The sequence below is a fragment of the Sorex araneus genome, chromosome 5 (assembly GCF_027595985.1).
Source record: "Sorex araneus isolate mSorAra2 chromosome 5, mSorAra2.pri, whole genome shotgun sequence".
In the NCBI taxonomy this organism is placed as follows: Eukaryota; Metazoa; Chordata; class Mammalia; order Eulipotyphla; family Soricidae; genus Sorex; species Sorex araneus.
Window position 1 is genome coordinate 33516838 of NC_073306.1, and position 22043 is coordinate 33538880.

General features: G+C 64.7%; 1 protein-coding gene across 14 annotated transcripts in view; it reads right to left on the reverse strand.

Annotated features, from left to right (window-relative positions):
- PTPRF (protein tyrosine phosphatase receptor type F) overlaps nucleotides 1–22043 on the reverse strand; it is a 72122-nt gene that overhangs the window by 36588 nt on the left and 13491 nt on the right. For 7 of the 14 annotated variants that reach the window (XM_055137902.1, XM_055137904.1, XM_055137899.1 and 4 more), the window contains 4 exons: nucleotides 16845–16990; nucleotides 16596–16737; nucleotides 4636–4824; nucleotides 145–162 (listed from right to left, as the gene is read on the reverse strand). In XM_055137902.1, the coding sequence (XP_054993877.1) occupies nucleotides 145–162; nucleotides 4636–4824; nucleotides 16596–16737; nucleotides 16845–16990 (495 nt within the window). The remainder of the gene's footprint in view (nucleotides 1–144; nucleotides 163–4635; nucleotides 4825–16595; nucleotides 16738–16844; nucleotides 16991–22043) is intronic. The other 7 variants (XM_055137906.1, XM_055137905.1, XM_055137901.1 and 4 more) reach the window with 1 other exon arrangement.

A 22043-nucleotide genomic window follows, 5' to 3' on the forward strand; every position in this document is an offset into this window, starting at 1 on the left:
ATGGCCGAGAGTGGAGGTGTGTGTGACCCGTGCTTCTGGGGGCTGGAGATGAGAAGGCTGGAGAGGTCGGATGGGGATGTGACGGACTGGACGGGATGGAGGTGACAGCAGTGGCGTGGCGAGATGCACGGACAGCATTCTTACCTCGGATTGGTGAACCACCTGGCGAGGTGATTTGAATGCAAATAAGATCAGAGAGAAGCATTAGTACAAAAGGAAGGAAAGCCACAAAAAAGCCCCATCAAGATCACCTGAAACTCTGAGGCAGGGCCTCGCCGACGGCACAGACACGCAGAGAGCCCGAGCGGGGCCGGGCCAGGAGGAGCAGCTGTGTCCCCGTCACTGCTGGGAGGAGCGGGTGGCGGGGAGCAGGTGAGTCAGGGTGCAGCCGGGACCCTGGCGTCGCCCCACCCTGTAGGCCACCCGGATTCCAGAGGTGGGGAGGTTCCAAACCAAACACCCACAGACAGGGTAGCAGGGCGAGAGGCAGGGCCGGTGGGAGCGGCCTGGACCCCGCCCCCGGCCGCCCGGGCTGGGCCTGGGTGACTCCCGAGCCGCCCACAATGCCAAGGGGCAGAGCCCGAGGCCGGCGCCCACCTCTCACCGGGAACCAACGGCCCAGGGGCCAGACCCCGCGTCTGAGCGACAGGGCCGGGCGTGGCCGGGATGGGCCGAGCTTCCTACCCAGCAGGCCCCTCTGCGCTTGTGCCCGGCCACTGGGCCATCTCCACCTCGTGCAGGGGCGAGGGGTACAGGCAGCTGCTCCCCGGGAGGGGTGGGCTGCAGGAGCACAGCCAGATGTCCCGCTCCTCTTGACAACGAGCAAACAGAGGCCAGGAGCGTTCGGGGAAGTGCCCGAAGCCCAAGGTCTCCCAGCCTGCGAGGGAGGCGGCAGGAAGTGACAGATCAGGCAGCCACGTGGCCTGCCACGGGCCACGCACAGCTCTGGGCACACGGGCTGCGGGGGCAGGGGGAGCAGAAGGACCACGGCGATGGTCCCTACGGCCCTTTCAGGTGTCCACCAGGACAGGCCCGTCCTCCCGGTGCCCTGAAACAAGCTCACTTTCTCGCTCACTCCCCGCGAGCAGCCCGTGCGTGTTCCAGAGACTTCCCCGCGACAGGGAGAACACGGCGGAGAGGAGGCTCCAGCTGCCATCCATTAAGCCCCAAATTAAAGAGATTTGTAAAAGCGTAAAGCAACGCCGCTCTTCTCGCCAAGTGTTTTTGTTTTAGGAAGAAAAAAAAATCATCATTTTTCATTTAAAAAATGTTATTTATGTTAACATAAAATGGGTTTTTAACTTATTTTAGAGTGGATTAATAAATATTTAAAATTACTCTGTCTTCCTGTTGACTCTGGTAAACACTGACAGATTTACCCGGCACACGGACACTCTCTGAGGGCCCCAGATGTTGGGGGCCAGGGGGTCCTGCAGGCAGGAGGTCAGGAGGGCACGGGCTCCGGTCCTGCTCCAATACTCTGGGCCTGACCTGGGCGGGGTGCAGTGATGGGGACCCCTGGCCTCTGGTCTTGGCGGTGCTGACAGGTCCCCGAAGGCTCAGAAGTCTCCAGCACACTGAAGGTGGTGGACATGGAGGGTGAAAGGACGCCAGGAGTCCATGTCCCTGGATGTCTCGAGCCAACTGCAGAAAGCTGCAGGCTGACGGTGGGCCTGGGTGGGGGACAGGCCCTCCCAGCAGAGGGGGGGCTTGGGGCCCCTCCCACTCCCACTGGGCTCTGCAGTCAGCTCAGTTGTCCTGGGTGTGGCTCCAGCAGAGCCGGCGGGTCCCTGCAACGCTGGGGGCAGCCGAGCACTGTGTGTGTTGTGTTTTGGGGGGCACTTTTCACTGGCCAGGCCACTTCCTTTCCATTCTCGCTCACTGGCCACTCCACTTCCTTTCTCGACTTGGCGTAGGCGGGTCTCAAGTCCAAACTCCCCGAGAGGACTCCGTGATGGCCTCATGGGCTGCCACCTCAGCGAGGGATCTCCGGTGACGAAGCCTCCACGGACATAGCCCCGGGGGGGCGGGGGGGGCGCCCCACTTTTATATGCTGAGGCTCGGCCTGCAGACGTTGAGGAACCCTGCTGCCGGTGTGGGGATGGCGGAACTGCGGGTCTCGGACTCCAGCACCGTCCTGCCGCTCCGCAGGGCCCAGCTTCTCTGGGGTGGCTCTTGGCGGCCCCGGGAAAGGGATTTTCACGTGTGACCCCCGGTAGCCAGCCATCAGAGGGCCAGGGCACGAGGTCTGGCCCAGTGGTCGGGCTTCAGGAGCGCGAACAGCAGAAGGCAGGCTGGCTGAGGAGATCGGCCAGCCCAGCGCTCGGGAGGGGGGCTCCCGAAAACAGCCACAACAGACTGTGGTGCCCTTCAAGTGGGGTCAGGAGAGGGGCAGCAGTTATGAGGTGATGGGCCAGGGGTGAGGGAGGCTGGGGGTGCCACATCCCTGTACACACGGCGGGCTGGGGTCCCGGGGGCCTGAGCTGTTTGCTGGTCAGCCTGTGGGCAGCGAGACAGCCGAATGTTTCTTGAGTGGACTTTCCTCTGTGAGGACACGCCAAAGATCCATCACTTATCAGCCAGGCTCACAGGTGACTGTCCCGTCTGGGCGGGTGCCGGGCACTGGGGGGACCCTGCGGAGACCTGGGGCCCAGCGGTGACCTCAGTGCGGCTGAGCGGGCGGGCAGGTGGGGGTGGGGAAGTGTCTCATGCGCCTGTGACTGAGGGGTGGGCCGGGAGGGGGGTATCGCAAGCCCCGTTCAGACAGCTGTGGGCCCACTTCATCCTCACTGCGGCCCTTGCTTTCCTGCTTTTCGAGCCACACCTGGAGGGGCTCAGGGCTACTCCTGGTGGGTCCCCGGGAACCGTGTGGCGCTGGCCAGGGATCAAGCCCTGGGCCCCCGCACGGCCACTCCCCAGCCCTCCAACTCCTGTTAGAGGACAAGCCAGGCGCTTAGGGAAAGCTAACGGGCTTCACGGGGGTCGGGCGGGCAGCCAGCGGCACAGCCGGGGCCGCAGGAGGCCAGGCTGGGGCTGCGAGCTGGACGGGGCAGGGCTCTGGGGCCCGGTGCAGACCCTAGAGGCCACGGCCCCGAGGTGAGAGGGCGCAGAGGGACCTGAGCAGAAAGTCCTGCTGGTGCTGGAGGGGGAAGGAGGGCAAAGCCTGCAGGGAGGGAGGGCGGCGGGGGGGTGCTCTCGGACTCTCAGCAGGAGGGCCATGTGGGGGCGGAGGGGGGGCCGGGCGTGCCAGGGCGGGCCGCTGGCATCCCTGCTGGGGGCGGCCAGGCTGCTGGGCGCGGAGATGCTTGGCCTGGAGGTACCCAGGAGCGGCGGCGGGAAGACAGGGTCTGACCGTGGGGGTGGCCGCCCGCCGTGGCGGGGGTGGGGGCGGGTGCGGAGCTGCTGCAGTAGCAGGGGAGGAGCGGGAAGCGCCTCCCTGCTGACCCGGGGCCCGGCACCCAGCACGCAGCCCATCAATACTTGATGAAGGCAGACGCGCGTCTTCCCAGAACCACGGCTGTCCACAGGCAAAGCCTTCCGGGGCGGAGGCCAGGCGCGTGGGTGGGGGCGGGGGGGACACGCGGAGGAGCCGAATCCCGCCGGCGCCGGGCAGCAATGGGCAGCGGTCACCCACGCCGCCGGACCGTTTCCTGCCTTGATTCTGGCTGTTTTAATTAACTGCGCTGCAGCTGCCTCCATCTTGTTGAGTTTTAATTAAATTAAATGAGCTAACACTTTGTCGGCTGTCTCAGGCGGCCGAGGTGGGGGCTCTGGGTCCCGCCCCCGCCGGATGCCTCGGTGCTTCCTCCTCCCTGGGGCCCTGTCGGGGCGTCCACCTCGGGGGAGGCCAGTCTGCGGGGACCTCCTGAGGCGTGGCGTGGGGGGCTGCCGGAACTGTTGGGCCGCGGCGGGGGGGGGGGCACGCAGCCCCCCGGCCAGGAGCAGCCCGCCTGGATCAAGGTCTGCCGTAACTGGCGGCGGAGGCAGGAGGCAGCCAAACGGATTCCGAGCCTCGTCCCTGCCTGCTCCATTCCCACAAAAACGGAATCAATTATCTTGGCGGGAGTCTCGCGGGCAGATCGATGAGCAGGGCGACACAGCCCGCCCGGTCACGGCGGCATCCTTGCTCCCGGCGCTGCGAGCTGGCTTGGATGAAGCGTCCGGAAGAGACAGGTGGCTCTGGTGGGCAAGGGCCCACGGCGCGTCCCCCGCAGGAGCCTCGCAGGCGCGGCCTCTTGAAGCCAAGCGAGTTGGACCGTGCTGGCCTCTTTCCCTGGCCAGGCTCTGCCGTCTGGGGCTGCAGAGAGGAGCAGCCTCCAGGCCCCCCCCCCCGGCCAGGACGCCGGCACGGTGGAGGGCGGCACTCACAGGGTGGGCAGAGCCCAGCACCACGCTGGGCACGAGACTTGCAGGCCCACCCCTGGGCCCCGTCTGGCAACAGGAAGGCCAGAGACCCTCCACCAGTGACTCGCCTCTGGCTGGCAGTTTCTCGTCCTGGGCCTGACGGGGCGAGAGCTGGGTGTGTCCTCCAGCGGGTCATCTCTGCTCAGGCCTGCAGGACCAGCCCCACGCTGGCCCCTCTGCCTGGAAGTCGGAAGGGGCCACGGGCCCATGGCCCTCCCGCCCCCGGCTCACCTGAACGCAGCTGCTTGATGCGCCCGTTGCTGGTGGCCGGGTCCACGGGGAGGAAGTCCTTGAACCACGAGATCTCGGGGTCGGGGTTCCCGCCTGCCGCACACAGCATGGTGGCCGTGCGTGCCTTCTCCACCACCTTCAGCTGGGGCCCCATGTCGATGGACGGGAACCCGGGCGGCAGCTGGTCCTCTGCAGAGAGAAGAGGCTGTTAGGGCCGTCCCGCCCTCCAGCGCAGTGCACCGACTCACACTGAGCAGAACGGGCGGGAGGGTCCCCCCCACCCCCATCCCCGGCGGCAGCAGCAGGAGGCCAGGCTCAGCCTGAAACCCCCCTTGTCGGCATTCATGGGGCCGCTCTACCGCGTGGACCCCTGTGTGGACAGCTGTGATGCAGCCTTCACCTGACCCCGCCCACCAGGGGCCCACACCCCTGCTCCCGGCCTGACCCAACCTCAGCTGCAGCCTTGTCGGGGTGTGTGTGGTGTGAGTGTGGTGTGTATGTGTGTAGTGTGCCTGTATGTGGTGAGTGTAGCACTGTCACTGGAGGGTGTATGTGTATTTATATGTGCGTACGGGTGGTGTGTGTGCATGTATATGTGGTATATGTATATGGTATGTGCGCATGTGTGCATTGGTGTATGTGTATGATGTGTATACATGTGTGTGGTGTGTGCGCATATGTATGTGGGGTGTGTTTGTATACGTGTATATTGTATGCATGTTTGTATGTGAGTGTGTATATATGTGTGTATAGTGTGTACAATGTGTATGTGTACGTATATGGGTGTGTATGTGTGTGGGGGGCACGTTAGGGGAGCGTCACCAGTGCTCCTGCCTGCAGACCGGGTGCTCCAGCGGAGCCTCGAGCAGGACCCTCCTCCCTCTCTCAGTCCTGACGCGGGCACACATCAGGTCAGGTCAGGGGCCACAACAGCCCGCGAAGGCTAAAGAGACGAACAAGGCTCCAGAGCACAATCCCCCCCAGCTGCTTCTCCCAGCTGCAGGTCTGAGCTCCCGGGGGCGGCAGGATCAGAGCAGCAGCGCCCCCCGACTCCCGTGTCACAGACCCTGGCGCAGACCTGGGGGACTCCCGCCTCCACCAGCAGCCAGCTTCGGGGCCGTGCCGTTATGCGCGTGCCCCTTCTGAATGAACACGAAGCGGGGCTCAAGCGTGCGCTGCGGCTTCCGGCTTGGAGCCCCACCTGGCTGTGCTCGGGTCACTCCGGGGACGGCTCAGGCCCAGGCTGGCTGTAAGCACGCCCAGCGCTTTCCCTTCTGTGCTGTCTCTCTGGACCCAAGGACCCCCCTGGGAGTTGTGATTCTGAGGAATAAATCCACTGGGGCCTCAGGTACAGGAGTGACAGGCTCGGGGCCAGGGACAAGGGCCCCTAGTGACCGGGATGCAGCCGCCAACTGAGTGAGGACTGTCCTGTGCCTACCTGGCTGGGCAGCGGGGGCCACCGCGGGGGAGCCCAGCAGGCCAGCACTAGTCAGGACCGTGCAGGGCAAGCGGCACCCCTGGGAGGGAAGGAGGCAGAGGCAGGTACCATGGCTCCCCCGAGGAACGGGCTGGGGGCCGGCGGCAGGAAGCGGGGGAGCTCCACAAGGCAGAGCCGAGACATTCTCCATCTGCCGCCAGACCCCAGGGGAGGCTCTGCCCAGGCTGCAGCTGCCACGGGGTACCCCAGAGCGGCTGTGGGGGCCCTGTGGGGAGGGGTCTCGGACTGGAGAGCAGCCCTGCTCCCAGCACGCCCTCGTCTCACCGCCCCGGCTCTCCCTGTGGCTGGCAGCTGCCCCCCGCCGGGAACTCAGCATCTCCCTGGCTGTAAATATGGTCCCACAGCGCCCCGACTCTCTGACTGTTCCACAGCAGGAGAGGGGAGACGGGAGAGGCGCCTACCGCAAGACCTGATGGGACCCGGCTGTGCTCCGGGGGGCTGGGCTGGCCCTCGACGGCTCCCAGACCTCAGTGCCCCTTGCTCGGCCCTGCGGCGCCCAAGCGGGAGGGAAGCCCGGAAGTCCTCGGTCTTAGCCCTGGCCACCCGGTTCTGATGGAGGAGGAGGAAGCACCAGCAGCTGCAGTCCCGGGTCCCGGTCCCAGGAATCTACTCTGAATTCCTCACACGAGGAAGGTCTTTGGGACGGATGCCAAATTAAGGACAATTAATTTTCCTCTCTCAATTATCACACCCTCCGTGGCTCCGTCCTTGGCTGGGATCACCCTGCAGGCACCGCTGCCAGAGCCGTGCTGGCACACGTGAAGAGCTGCCCACGGGGAGCAGGACGGGAGGCAGGGGCACGGCAGCCCCGGGCCTACCCCCTCTCCCCGGGACCATGGACACAGACAGGTCCAGCGAGCCAGGGACAGCAGCCAAGGGGGGCCACCGGAGAGCACGCAGCCAGGCTGCCCACCCGCTGGTCTGGCTCTGGCTTCTCCTTCCTGGGCCCACAACCCCCACCCTGGTCCCAGGGCTGATGTCACTCAGACACCACGAGGGAAACAGGCCTGCGGGATCAAAGGTCACGTTTATGGCGCCTTTACGAGCTGGCAGGTACCCTGTGAAGTGCCTTGCACAATGACCTCATCTTTCCCCCAGCCCAGGAGAGCAAGGGAGGGCTTAGAGAGGTGGCACAACCTGCCCAAGGTCACACAGGTACATTCCAGCAGCGGCCAGGAGGGGGCCAGGTGTGTGTGGGGGGCGCACACCTGCAGGCCTGGGGCCCTGAGCGGAGCTGAGGTGTGGCCCCCAGGTGCGGCGGCCCACCAAGGTCGGCCCGGCGGCCCTGCCCCCACCACTCCCCCGCAGACCCCTGCACACCCGCCGCTTGGTGCTCACACTGGCACGCGGGCACCCGGCGGGAGGACGCCCCTCCCCCCCGCAGGCCACCAGGTAACCATGGCGACGGCGGGAGGCTGCGCGGGCGCAGGCAGGGCCGCTTGAGTCCGTGTCCGTGCGGGTGCGCATCCGCCGTCCAGGGCTCCAGGGAAAGCCTCCTTCACGGGTTGCCTTTTCATGCAGCCCACGGAGGACGTGGGGCTGTGTGTGTGTGTGGGGGGGGGTCCTGGTGTGGCCCGCACGGTTCTGGGGCTCTGCAGTCTGTCCTCAGGGGAGAGATCCCGGGAAAGCCCAGACACCTGGAGCATGTGCGTGCACGCATGGGGGCGGGGCGTGACTGACCGAGTCCTGCGGAACTAACTGCAATGGACTTTAGAGTGTCTGGGGAGGTGGGGAGGTGTGGTGGGAGGGGGGTGCTACGGGACGCAGAAGGGACAGCCTGGCTGAGGTCGAGAGAAGGTCATGAGTTGTCCACAGGCCATGGTGGCTACCCGGGGGGCTTCCTGAAAGACGCGGGCCACGGAGGTGCCGGAAGTGGCAGGAGAAGGTGGGGGAGGCATTCTCTCCGGGAGGGCGGAGCCGGGCAGAGGCTCTGGGAGAGTGGGGGTGGGGTGGGGTGAGCAGCCTGGAGCTAAAGCATTATGCCCGGAGTAGGCCCAGATGCATGAAGCGAGGGTGAGGGCAGACAGGGCCCACGCAGGCTCTCTGCAGGGCGGGGGCGGGTGCAGGGGACCCCTACGGCGCACACACAGGTCTCATTGTCCAGCTCCAGTCCGGGCGGGCGGGAGGGCCCCTGCACCGGGAAGCGGCAGATGGAGCTGCGGGCAGTGTCCCGGGCGTGCGCACCGCCTGGCGGCCTGACCTTTTCACCCGTGTTTACCCAGCCTCCCGCACAGGCACACACATGGGCACCTGCAGGAGCCTGACCCTTCCCCTGACGTGAGTGTGGACGCCCCTCCCGACGGACAGGGAGGCAGAGCAGGAGACAGGTGCAGAAAGCAGCCCGCGTGTGTGCGTGCATGTGTGTGTGTGTGGGGGGGGCACCTGCAGTGCCAGGCACCTGTGGCTTCAGACGGAGCCTGGCAGCGGGCGTTCTCGGAAGCACACATGTACCAACACGCAGTCACCGGACACACCCTGGGAGGTGCGGGCAGGGGCAGGGTGGGGAATGCCAAGGCAGAGACACACAGGGGGGCCCTGCGGGTGGCGGGGCTGCCCTCGACCCCCTGGGAGATGAAGCCACTGCGTGGCCCCCCTGCTCTGGCTGCCCCCTCCCGCCCTGTCCCCCACCTGTGGGGTGGGCACAGGCCTTCCAGGGCCTGAGCAAGCGCCAGAAAGCCCCACCCCGCCCCGCCCCGGGCTTCCTGGCATACGTGGGGCCTGGGGAGCTTGGGCCGGTCTCTCCCTTCGCAGCTTTCTGTCTCCATTTTCAGCTTTTTTTTCTGGGAGAAAACTCCCACCTCTTCCAGCACTCAGATTTCATCAAACTTGGCATCTTAAAAGCCTGTTTTGTTTTTGAATCTGAGCTGTTTGGGGCCTGTCGGCAGGGAGAGCTCAGCCGTGCCTCCCCCTCCCGGTCTGGGGCTTCCCTGGCGTCTCACACAGCCCTGCTCAACCTGGTGGGGAGACACCCTCCCCGCCCCGCCCCCCACTCGGAGAGCTGTCTTCTGGGCACACCCCCACCCTGGTTCCTGGCTTCTCCTCCTGGGGTTTCCCCACCTCGTCTGATCCCTCGCCCTGTCCCTCCCCCAGCCCAGGTTCAAGGCCAGTCCCTCCCGCTCTCTCCTGGGCCCTGCAGCCCGCTGCCGCCCTGGCCTCCTGCTGGCCAGCTCTCCAAGGTCAACGCCGCCGTCCACCCCGTCAGCCCAGAGCTCATCTCGCCTGCCCTCTCCCTTCTCCTTCACAGACTGGGGGCCCGACTCCCACTCACAGGCCTGTTTTGTCCCCTGCACACTCCCCCCCACCCCCACCAAGCCCTAGCCCCGGGGAGCCCCTCTCTCCCCTTCCTGCCCTCTTCCTGCCGTGGGCTATATTGTGGCCTTCAGTGCTCCGTCCAGCTCCAGGGCCTGCCTCCTTGGCCCTCCCTGGGCCTCCTGCATGGGCCCGGTGGAACTGCCCACTGAGCTAAGCCGTGGGTCCCTCCAGCCCGGCTCCCTGTACCTGACTCTCAGCAAAGAGCAGGGCCACTGCGGGCCCTGGGCACCAGGAAGCCAGGCACTGCCACTGCCCAGGCCTGGCCAGCCAGAGGGCCAGCTGGGCGGTCTCAGTCCCTCCCGACCCAATCTCCCTTCCCCTCCCGCCTACCTAACGGCAGGGCTGGGCTGGGCCACCAGGCGGCCCCAGTGTCTTACGGGCCTCCCTGCACCCCCCAGGCCCGGGGACCTTCTAAAACAGAAACTTGATCATGTCATTCCCCTGATAAAAATCCTCTCTCCCATGGCAACCAGAGGGAGGGGGCAGCTCACCAAGGATGGAGAATGTGCACATCCAGGGGCACCGAAATCTCCAGCTGGGTGGCTGGGAAGGGAGCAAGGGGGTGAGACGCACAGCAGGGCCGGGGAAGCAGGGGGCCAGGCAAGCAGAAGACGGCTACCTCAGGAGACGCCACTCGGAAGTGGCCTGGGCTCAGATCACATCCAGAAAAATCGGGGGGTTCCAGGGCCCAAGAGGCCCCGAGTCTGACCTTCCAGGACCCAGCTCCCAGCCTCTCCCTCCCCTGTGCCGGGCCCCCCCCCCACTCTCCAGAACGTGTCAGACTGTCTGCTACCTGCTGTGGTCAGGGCGGGAGGGATGAGGGGGACAGGCAGAGGGCGCTGACCTAGCTGGGCATGAAGGAGAAGGGCTGGGAGAACAGGGCCCGGGGTCTGTCGACAGGAGGTGGGAGCGGCTGGCCACCCCACTCGGAACTCACGCCTGGGTGCGACGGCCCTTCACCCAAGGGTCCCATTCCCTGCAACACAGTGCCCTTCCCACGCTGCTCCACACCCAGCCAGCCAAAGACCAGGCTCTGTGCCTCCCCCACGTGTCCTGAGCGCGCTCCCGGGGAGCGGTGTGGGGTGGAGCGCTGCCGGGAGTCCCTCGGTCCCGGGCCAGAGCCGCTGCAGCACTGACCGCTCCCTCTAGCCCAGTACCAGACACGCCAGGTGGTCATGGCCCCCGCACTGAGGCAGGCAAGCCGGGGTTCCTGGGCAGGGCGCCGTGGCCCCTGGTCAGTCAGCACCTACTTGACCGATCTGGGCGAGATCCCAGCTGGACTGGCTCAAAGGAAGTGCCGTGGCGACTCAGGCCTCGGCACCCCACATCCTCATCCCCACCCGAGCAGGGAGCCCAGGCACATCATCCCCCACCCCACAGTGCGAGATGGACCCACACACGCGGCTCAGGCTGCGGGCGGCACGACCTGATGTGCACAGCCCACGGGAGCACAGCCAGGCTGCACACCCCCCTCCTGCACACACACCTGCTGTACACACATCCCAGATGCACGCATCCCTGATGCACACACCCTTGATGTACACATCCCTCTTGCACGCACACCCCTGATACGCACACCCCTCCTGCACACCCCCAGATACACGCACCCCTCCTGCACACCCCCAGATACACGCACCCCTCCTGCACACACCCCAGATGCAACGCACCCCTCCTGCTCACACCCCAGGTGCATGCACCCTTCTTACACACCCCCAGATACACGCACCCCTCCTGCACACACCCCAAATGCACGCACCCTTGATGTGTACATCCTTCCTGCATGCACACCCCCGATGTATACACCATTCCTGAACACATCCTAGGTGCAACGCACCCCTCCTGCGTACACCCCTGATGCACGCACCCCTGCTGCATACCCCCAAGATGCACGCATCCCTCCTACACACACCCCAGGTGCATGTACCTCTCCTGCACACCCCCTAGTGCATGCACCCCTCCTGCACACACCCCAAATGCACGCACCCTTGATGTACAAATCCATCCTGCACGCACACCTCTGATGCACACACCCCAGATGTATGCACCCCTGATGTACACATTTCTCCTGCATACCCCCTAGATGCACGCACCTGATGTATACATCCATCCCGCACTCACACCCTGATGTACACACCCCTCCTGCACACAGCCCTGATGTACACATCCCTCCTGCATGCACACCTCTGATGTACACACCCCATGCACTGCACACACATACTCTGCCTGCTACACACGTGTTGCCGCACACACACACCTGCTGCATACAGCGCACCTGCCCTGCTGGCTGTGAAGCAGCCCACCCCACCCCTACTGGCTGCCACCTGCACACACCGAGCCTGCTGCAGCTCCGTTCAAAGGGCCACTGTGTGACACGCCGGACACACAGCTCTGCACCTCCCACGCATGCCGGGAGCACGTGACCTGCTGCGTCCATGACCGCAAGGCCAAGGCTGCCTCTGCACACTCGGTGCCCTCAAGGCCAGGCCCAGTTCAAAGTCAGAGTCAGGAACCGCTCACCCCCCTCCTCTGCCATCTTCCTTCTGGGCTCTTCCACAACCCAGCCAGGTCTTGGGCCCTGCCCACCTCTGCGAGCGACGGGCCTACCCACCCTGAAGCCCCTGGCCCAGGACAGCACGTGGCCGCCAGCCCAAGCTCCCCGCCACTCAGCGCACCCACCCTCTGGAGGGATGCGCTGCCACCGCCGCCGGCCTCCCCTCCCCCTCCCCCTCCCAGGGAAAATGTCAGATTCCCTGTCTCAGTGGCGGCAGGGCGGGTTGGAGGGGGAGTGATTCAGCCGCCGCCTCAAGAGCGCAGAGCGAGAAGAGCTTTTCCTGCCATTACCCGGGGAGGGAGAGGCTGGCGCGCTAATGGCTTCAATTACCACTCAGACAGGAACGCTGGGCGGCGGGCTCACAGCCCAGGACCGCTCACCCCAGCCAGCCTGCACCCCGCCTGGGGCTGGGCAGGAGGCAGATGGCCGAGCATCGCTGCCACCCCGCGGGCAGCCCCACGGCGGAGCTGGGGGCAAAGGCCACGTCGGGGGCGCTGCTGCGGGGGGCCTCACACAGAAGGAGGCCCTGGAAGGCACTGGACGGACCCGGGGGCCCTCGGAGACCCCAGGAGCCCAGGATGCAGGGAGCACGGTGTGGGGGTACACGTGTGTGACGGGACGCAGGTCTCAACTCTCCCGCTCGGTCCCCCAACCAGCACCTGCTTCATCCTCTTCATCCTCTCTCTACCCGGCTCTCAAGCCCCCTCAGTGGCTTCCCCAAGCTCCAGTGAAGCATCTTTCCAGCCCCGCGGGACCCTGGAGACCTCCCACTCTGTGTCCTGGCCGGCCGGCAGGTGCGGGCCAAGGTTACCCAGCCCCAAGTGCAGTCAGCATTTCTTCCTCCCGGGCTGCCTCCCCGGAGTGGGAGTGGGGGGGGGGGCGACAGGGGGAGGACAGCCGACTCCCAACCCTCCCAACTCAACACATCCCGCTCCTGCAGATAGCACCCCACGGGAGAAGGCAGGGTGGATGTGTGTGCGCGCATGAGGGGTGGGGGAGTGGACCCTGCAGGTCAGAATCCCCTTCCCCCAGCCCCTGAAAGGCCCTCAGATGCCCTCGGCGCTCCCTGAGAAGATCAAGCTGCAGGACAGAGTGGGGCGGAGGCACCGAGGCTCTGGGGAGAGAGCCTGGGGCAGAGGCCAATAGGAGTGAGGGTCCCCTGGTCCTGGGGGGGGAGACTGAGGCCAAGGAGCCCACGAGTGCTCAGCATGTGGGGACTCAGTCCCCTGGGGGAAGAGTCCCTGGGGGAAGCAGGCAGTGGGGGCTGGGCCACCCAGACAGTGCCGGCCAGGTGAGGGCCCAGCTACCCGCTCACACATCTGACCTCACAGAGCTCGAGTGCCTCCCGCTTAGTCCTCTGAACCAGTCGGTGGCAAGCCAGCCAGCCAGCCCTGTTTACAGACAGAGCGAATGAGCTACAGAGGCAGAGCAGCACAAGGTCAAAGGGTGCAAGTTTCTGTTGTCACCCCAGCCCCCGCCCTCTTCTGAGGGGGCGTGGAGTCCCCACCACAGGCAAAGGAGTTACTGAAGGGACCCGGGTGTGAACGTAAAGTCTTGTGTAAAAGTGCCCAATGTGACAAGACGCTCAACTGTTCCTGTAATCAAAGCAATGCAAATTAAATTGAGATGCCATTTTTTTGCCTATTAACTTGGCAAAGATTTTTTTTTTTTTAATGAAAATTCCCACTCTGCTGGTGCCTCTGAGGAACAGAGGCACTCGGACGCCAGGCTTGGCAGGAGTGAGGACAGACACAGTTTTCTAGGAATGCTGAGAGGCACGTGCCCTCTGCCCCAGTTGCCCCAGCCCCAGGAGCGTGGACGGCCCAGCCCTCCCCAGGGGCGCCCTGTCCAACAAGGAAACAAGGGTGCTCAGGTGACATGTGCCCGCAGCCATCAGCAAGGGGGCCGCAGGGGGCAGAGAAGAGAGTTCCGGCAGGCACAGCGCTTGCCTTGCCATGCAGCGGACTGGGTTCGAATCCCCAGCACTGCACATGGCCTCCTAGGCACGCCAGCGGTCACTCCTGAATACAGAGCCAGGAGCTGCCCCTAAGCACCACAGGTGCGGCCCAACCAACCACCCCTGACCTGCCCCTGGCAAAAAATAAAAAAGGTGCGGCAGGCAATAACAGAGAAGGATCTTCCTATGTTGTCTTTTTTTTCTTTTCGGGTCACACTCGGCAATACGCAGGGTTATTCCTGGCTCTGCACTCAGGAATCACTCCTGGCGGTGCTCAGGGGACCATATGGGATGCTGGGAATAGAACCCGGGCCGTCTGCGTGCAAGGCAAACGCCCTACCCTCTGTGCTATCACTCCATCGCCCCCTATGTTGTCTTACCACCTTTTGGGGGGGGGGTGGCGTTTTGGGCCACACCCAGCAGTGCTCAGGGCTTACTCCTGGCTCTGCACTTAGGGATCACTCCTGGTGGTCTCAGGAGACTTTTTATGGTGCCAGGGATCGAACTGGGGTTGGCCACGTACAAGACTTTGCCACTGAACTATCACTCTGGACCCCCAAAAGAAAACAAAACCCCCTGGGCAAAATGGGATCCCATTTCTGTTATGCACAGTGGAAATGAAAGGGGCAAGAGAGCTCAAAGGGCTCGTGCCCTGGACTGGGCTTCCTTTCCTGGCACTTACGTGGTTCCCTCGAACACCAGGCCAGGAGCAGCCCCCGGGCACCGCTGGGGATGACCCCAAAACTAATAAAAGAAGAAAAAGGGCACAAGGCAGTAACGTGGATACAGTGGTAAGATGACAGGGAGTTTTTTTTTTGTTTGTTTTGGGGGCTCACAGTGGGCGATGCTCAGAGGTTACTCCTGGCAGTGCTCGGGGGACAATGTGGGATGCCGGGGATCAAACCTGGGTCAGCCGAGTGAAAGGCAAACATGCAGTACTATCACTCGGCCCTCCAGCAGTTCTTTCCTATGTGCACTTTATACTTAACCAACTTTCCAACAGAGAGCAGCTACTGTTATTACAACTCAAACCAGAGCAATAATCAATGCTGTGTGTGTGTGTGTGTGTGTGTGTGTGTGTGTGTAATTGGGGGGTAAAATTCAGGGTCGCTCTCATGCCAGCCAAGTGCTCTCCCACTGAGCCATATCCCTGGGCCCAATGCTGTGTTTTAAAATAAACGAAAGGGGCTGGAGCAATAGCACAGCGGGTAGGGCGTTTGCCTTGCACGCGGCCCACCTGGGTTCGATTCCCAGCATCCCATATGGTCCCCCGAGCACTGCCAGGAGTAGTTCCTGAGTGCAGAGCCAGAAGTAAGCCCTGGGCATCACCGGGTGTGACCCAAAAAGAAAAAAAAAATCATAAAAGAAAAGAAAAGAAAACCTCAAGCTTAAAATTTACTTATTAGATTTTGGGGACACACCCAGGGGTGCTCAGGGGCTACTTCTGGCTCAGTGCTGGGGTCTGGGGACCAAAACCGGGGCTCCTGCACAAAAAAACACATGGAGGGAGCTTTCTACCCTGGCCCAGGGCTTTAAAAGTTTTACTCTGTCAGTGGGGAGAACTGGAGCCAGGCCCACACAGGTAAGGCGTGTCGTCTACCACCAGGTGCCACCCCCGGCCCCAGTAATGCTGTACTTTGAAGAACACAGACTCGTTCACACGAGACACCACCCAGGCTTGGGGAGGGCGTCACTCCCCATTTGTGGCTTCGGCCTTCCAAGTCTTCTCAGCCTGGTCCTGTCTGTGTTCTGTCCTCCACTTGAGGCTGAACTGCTCTCCCCCTCTTTTCTCTCTGCCCTCCACTGGTCCTCCGTCCCCCAAAGCAAACAGGCTCCCTCTCGGGTTCCCCGAAGACGCCCTTCTTTCCTGCCGCTGCGCCTGGCACCTGCTCATGCTATTCCTTCAGCTTCAGCCCCACCCTGGCGCCCATGAGCTGGTCACTTGGGTCTCCTCTGGACCAAGTGACCGGCTCAGATGTGCCCCACCCCACCCCAGGACCTTGCCACAGTCTGAGGGGGCGTCTGAGTGGACAGACCAGACACCCAGGGAGCCTAGGACACGGCCTAGAGGCAAAGCGCATGGCCCCAGCTCCATCTCCCGAATCGGGGTGGAGGGAGTCCCAGGAACCCTCCAGGAGAGAAGACCCTAAGATCCACATGCAGAGAGGCCAGAAAGAAGGAACCACAGAGAGCGGCTCGGGCTGCACGCGGCAGATCCAGGCTCTGTCCCCGCCCACCCACATGTCCCCGGAGCCTTGTCAGGGGTGATCCCTGAGTGCAGAGCACAGCAGGTGTGCCCCAAACACGCAACGTGAAATGGACGCACAGAGCTCAGCCTAGACACCCAGGACACACCGCAGGAAACCAGGTCCACAGTCACCGGGGACCCAGAATCACAGCCCCACACACCGCCGGAGGCCCCCGGTGCATCAGCACGGGCCTGCGCTCACCTGCAGGGAACGGAGACAGCCCCCAGGCAGCCGGCTCTAGGGGGCGTCACGCCAGCAGGCCACAGCCGACGACCGCCCTGTTACCGTGGACCTTCCCGGATCCCACGACAGCCAGTCCTCCTGGCCCGCAAAGACACCCCTGCCCACAGCAGGGACAGCCACGCCCTCCGCAGCCGACTCCCCACCACGAACCTTCGAGCACGGACAGCTTGGCGCTGGTGTTGATCTCGCCCAGGCTGTTGGTGGCCGTGCACTCGTAGATGGCTTCATCCCGCTGGACCCGCAGCGGCTGGATCCGCAGCACGGACCCTGCCCCATCGTCAAACTCGATGACCTGCCAAGGGACAGACACCGGCCGGTCGGGTCAGTGGCCTCCACAGGGACCCTGGGGGCGGAGGCACCGAGGAGAGCGCGGCAGGCCAGGCCGGCCCTGGCACCCACCTCGAAGCGTTGGGAGCTGACTTTCTTCCCCTTCTTCATCCACGTGATGCGAGGCTTGGGCTCCCCTGTGGCCTGGCACACGAAGGAGGCCACCCCTCCCGACAGCCCGGTCTGGTCCTCAGGAACCTTGACGAAGACAGGTTTGCCTGGAGGGGGGGGACAGCAAGTCAGCATTCGTGACACTACAGTGCGATGCTTACGGGGAGCTCTCATGGGGAGCGGGGTGTCCGGAAGGATCCAGGGGACAGTGATCACAGAGGCCTGGTCCTGCAGCACTGTTCAGAGCCCTAGGAGCAGAGGGGGCAGAGGGACAGAGACCCGGGGGCAGAGGCCCCACCAGGGAGCACAGCTGGGGCCAGTGGAAGAACCGGGTCCAGCTGTGCTCTAGCCACAGGCCTGTCTGTCTCCGTCCCCTGCTGGCCCCAGCTCCAGGACAAAGGCAGGTGGGGAGCGGCTGGAACACCCCGGCATCCTCCCGGCGGCCCTGCCCACTGCTCTCTAGCTCTGGGAAGTTAGCCCAAGGCGCAGGCCAAGAACCATGATCTCCTGTGGCCTCCACATACCAGCGGACCTGAGGCCCAGACATTCCACCTCCTAAGTGGCTCTGGACGCCTTCCCAGGTGAAGACTTTCCCGTCAACCTGCCCCGCCCGCCTCCTGCCGGCCTCCGTGGCTCCCCAAGGGGTCCGCAGGGAGAGAAGGGGAGGGCGTCGGGGGTGCACCACTGCAGATCGGCACACACTGAGCACCCGGCTCTAGGACTCCTATGACCCAGGGGTGCCAGGGCAGAGCACGCCTTCACGGAGGCACGGCAATGGGGCGATAATCCCGACACAGGATCCTGCCCATCAGGTTGACGCCCACCTCCAACCGGCCAGCCCCGGGAGCGATGACCTTTAGATGGGCCTGATGCCTGGCACCTGGGGTGTCTGCGGGTGAGGACGCACTGTGCCCGCCCTCCCCCTGTCTCATCCAGGGCCTCATGGCCAGGGTCCCACTTCTGAGCTGGACTCCACTCAGGCTGTGCAACTCCCATGGGCACCAGTCTGCCGGGCGTGGGGGGCCGGGGCAGAGGAGGGTGCCGGAAGACGAAGAGGCGATGGTGGGTGGTGGCCCATGCCGGCGGGAAGGAGGGCTGGTCTCCACCGCGGCTCCTTCGGGGAGATGCATGCAGCCGTGGAGACTGTGAGAGGAGGGACAGCAGAGGGGGCAGGGGCAGGGCAGGGCTCAGGGTCCCCCATTCTGCTGCGATGAGGAAGCAAGTCACCGCCCCCCTCTGTGTTCTGGGCTCTGAAGCGGAGCCAGAGGTGGGCACAGTGTGGTGCTGTGGAATGAGACAGGGCGGGCCTGCCAGAGGGTGCCCGCACCCTCCCTGGGTCTCAGGACCAAAAAGGAGAGCCGTGGGGGGCCGGATGGTGGCCCCGGGGGAGGGTTCAGAAGGTGGGTTAAGGCAGAGGAAAGAGGCGGCTAAGAGCTGGGCAGATACAGTGGGTAGAGCAGGAACAGTGGGTAGAGCGCTTGCCTTGTACGCTGCCAATCTGGGTCGATCCCTGGCACTGCGTGTGGGCCCCGCCAAGAATGACTGCTAAGCACAGAGCCAGGAATAAGCCCTGAGCACTGCCAGGTGTGGCCCAAAAGTTAAAAAAAAAAAAAAAAAAGGAAAAAAGAAGAGCTGCCCAGGCACATGGGCAGAGCCAGGAGCCACTGGGTATCGGGGAGGCAGCAGCCCCGGCTCTCTGAGGGCAGAAAGCTAAGGGCAGCTGGTGGGAAGCACACTGGTGGGACCGGGGGGCGGCAGGGGGACCACACAAAGGGCCGTCCACGCTCTTGTGTTCTGCACTGGGTTCGGGGCGCTTGCTGTGCCCCTCCTCCCTGGAGCCGCACCTCTTCTCTCAGACCCACCGCAAGGAAGGGCCTCCTGCCACTGCCCCCCGGGGTGCCAGCTTCCCCACCACCTCCTCCTCCTCCTCCTCGTCCTCCTCCGCAGGCCCACCTCGTCCCCTCACCACCCACCGGCCTCTCTAGTTGTGGCCCTTCTGGGTTCCCGCTACAGCGGCCCGGGAGCAACAACAACGACTCGGATCAAACTCGCCACAGGTGGGGCCGGAGCCACAGGACGGCGGGCAGGGCACTCGGAGCCCCCAGACAGGGAAACACCACCACCAAGAGCTGCCCCACAGTGGTTCCGCAGCTCTTAGAAAAGGGTTGTTTTTTTTTGGGGGGGGCAAGGGAGAGGGGCATGGTGGTCGCACATGAGCAGTGCTCAGGCTTACTCCTGGTGAGGCTCGGGGGCATCCGGGGTGCTGGGGATCAGAGCCGGGCCAGCCGTGTGCAAGGCGAGCGCCCTGCCGGCCCCAGCCCTCCTCTCTCCAGCCCTCTAGGCGACTTTCTGACCCCCCTTCTCCAGTTCATATTTCTGACCTCGGTTCCAACATTATTTCCTTCAAAACACCTTTCTTGGCCCCTGCCGCCGTCCCGCCCCCATGAGCTCAGTTCCTGGTGCCTGGCGGCTCTGGGTTTGTTTTGTCTGCGTGGGGGTGACTCTCTCCCACTGTGGAGGAGTGTCTGATTCACAGCAGCTTCCCCATCGGGGCCCCGAGCCGGGCAGGGCAGGCCCTTACCCCCACCCCGGACGGTGAGCCTAGGCAGGGCACGGTGGGGCGACCCCGACCCCCGGGCCTGGCACAGCAGGTGCAGAGGCAGAGAGGGGCCCGTGAGAAGAGAAGGGCGCCTCTGGGGCCCCTCAGGCTGGGGGGAGCCCCACAAGTAAGCCTCCTGCCTCAACCAAGTCCCGCCACCCACAGCAGAAACCAGAGCCCGCAACCTGCCCAACTGGAATGGCAGGGCGAGGCCGGGGCGGGGCGACGGGGGCGGGGCCACCCCAAACAAAGACTGCACTGGAGAGTGGGGGAGGGCCAGGGCTGGGTCACCTGAGAGCACCTGGAAGGGAAAGGCTGTGGTGCGGGGTGGGGTGGTTAGGGGGGTGGTGTGGGGTGTGTGTGTGTGTGTGTTGTGTGCAGAAGGGAAAGGCTGCCCTTGGCAGCCGGCGAGGGGTGTGTGTGTGTGTGTGTGTGTGTGTGTGTGTGTGTGCGCGCGCGCGCGTGTGCTTGTGTGCGCAGGCAAGGATATGTGAGTGCATGTGCGTGAGTGAGGCTCTGTGTGTGTGTGTGTGTGCGCGTGTGCGTGTGCATGTGTGCGTGTGCATGAGGCTGTGTGTGTGTACGTGCGTGAGCGAGTCTGTGTATCTGAGTGAGCAAGGCTGTGTGTGAGTACGTGTGTGCACAAAGCTCTGCGTGTGTGTCGCGTGTGTGCGAGCATGCGTCTGATGCTGCTGGACATGCAGGGGTGGGAGGAGGTGGAACCCCAGCGTGCCCCTTTCTTCACCCCTGTTTGCCTCGAGCCCACTCCCACCCGGCCTGAGAGCACCTCATGCAGCCCACCCTTGCTCACGGCCCTGGTGTGGACCCTCCAGGCCTGTCCCAGAACCCCAGTTATCGCGTCTCCCCAACCCTGTCCCTTCCCTGCTGATCTCTCCGGGGGGCCCCTCTTCCTCTCGGTTCAGCAAACAGCACCGCCCCCCTCCCCCCAACACAGCTCTGCCTGCGCCCAGGGCCCCCCAGCACCCCGCCCCCGCCCCAGAGCCTGCTCCAACAGGCCAGGCCCCTGGGCACCTCCTTGCCTTTTTGTAGGTATCAGCCCCACCTCACAGCCTGTGGGGGCCTGTTCTGCTCAGCCAGCCCCCGGGGTCCCTCCCTACACTGTCACTGGCAGCCCCCTAGCGGGAGGGCAACGTGCAGGAGTGGGGGGTGGACTCCCGGAACAGCTCTTCAGTGGAAGTGGGTGTGTTTTCTGTCTTCTTCAGGCAACACCTGCGGGTGCTGGGGGCTGGGGCCCAGGACACCTGTGCACTGCGCCTCTGGGCTGGGGAGGGCTGGGGAGGGCTGGGGAGGGTTGGGGAGGGCGGGCAGGCAGGCAGGCAGCAGGGGCCTCTGCCCCCCAGGTGAGGGACTTCCTGCTCCCGCCAGTCTCTGGGCCCCCTGCAGAGGTGAGGGGCGGCCAAGCTTGCAAGGTGCCTCAGACAGGCAAGACCCGGAGGGGGTGGCCTGGGGTGGGGGGGGTGGGCAGACCGCCCCATGGGACTGGCCCTGCACAGAGAGGCTGCCTGCTGGTCCGTGCTGCCCCGGGGGAACGTGCCCACGTGCACAGCCAGCAGGCGCACGGCACCCGGAAGCAGGGCTAGACCGCAGCCCGGCACCGAGGGAAGGGCCCGGGCAAGGGACGGGCTCCCAGAGCCGCTTACTGAGGTGGGGCCTCCTCAGTGCTGGCCCGGGGGGCCTGCTCCCGCCAGCCTGGAGAAGGGAGTCCCCTCAGACACACGGGGAGCCCCGGGGGTCACGAACTAGACGGGGGAGTAAATACTAGGGTCAGATGTCCGGCCTGCGTGACCTCAGTTGGCCTCTCCAGGTGGGAGTGATTACCCGATTGTGCAACAGAAAATAGGCCTGAGAGAAAGTGCCACAGAGGACAGAGTCTGGTCGGGACACGGCCTGCCGGCCTGCCGGGGCCCCTGCGGGAAGGGCTGCGTGCTGCGGGGGAGTGGGGGGGCACACCGCTCAGGCCCTGCCCCCGTCACAGTCCCGCCTGTCACCTGCCCCTCCAGCCTCCAGACCTCCTGATCCGAGCGCTGTGGTGCCGGGAATCTGGGCCAGAGGAGGGCCTCCCTCACACCCGGTCACCTGCTCCCCGGCTCTGCCGCGCCGCGGGGCCTCCTGGGGCTCTCCGGGGGTTCCATGGAGAGACCCAGACGCGCTCCTGCACCTTCCCCTCAGTCCCATCTCCCACTCGGCCCCCGGGACTCCACTCTTTCCGAGGGGCCGGGACACCCTGGTCCCTAGGGCCCTCCCCGCCAGGGGCCCGCTGTGCCGGGCTGCACGTTCCTCACACACTGGGTGACCCCGCCGAGGAGCTCAGCAGGACCTCTCCCTCAGCCCAGACCCTGGCGGCCACCAGCCTCCCCCCAAGAAGCGCAGAGCCCCGGGCTGGGGGGCCGCCTGACCCGGTGCCCCCCCAGTCTGCTCGTGGGGCCCCTGGGCTAACTCCTGGCAGCTGCTCCCCACCCCCTTTCCCTCTGCTTGCCTCAGAGGCCAAGCCCCATTCATTTGTCTCGTTAAGAGGCCTATAGAAACACATTTGTCCGCTC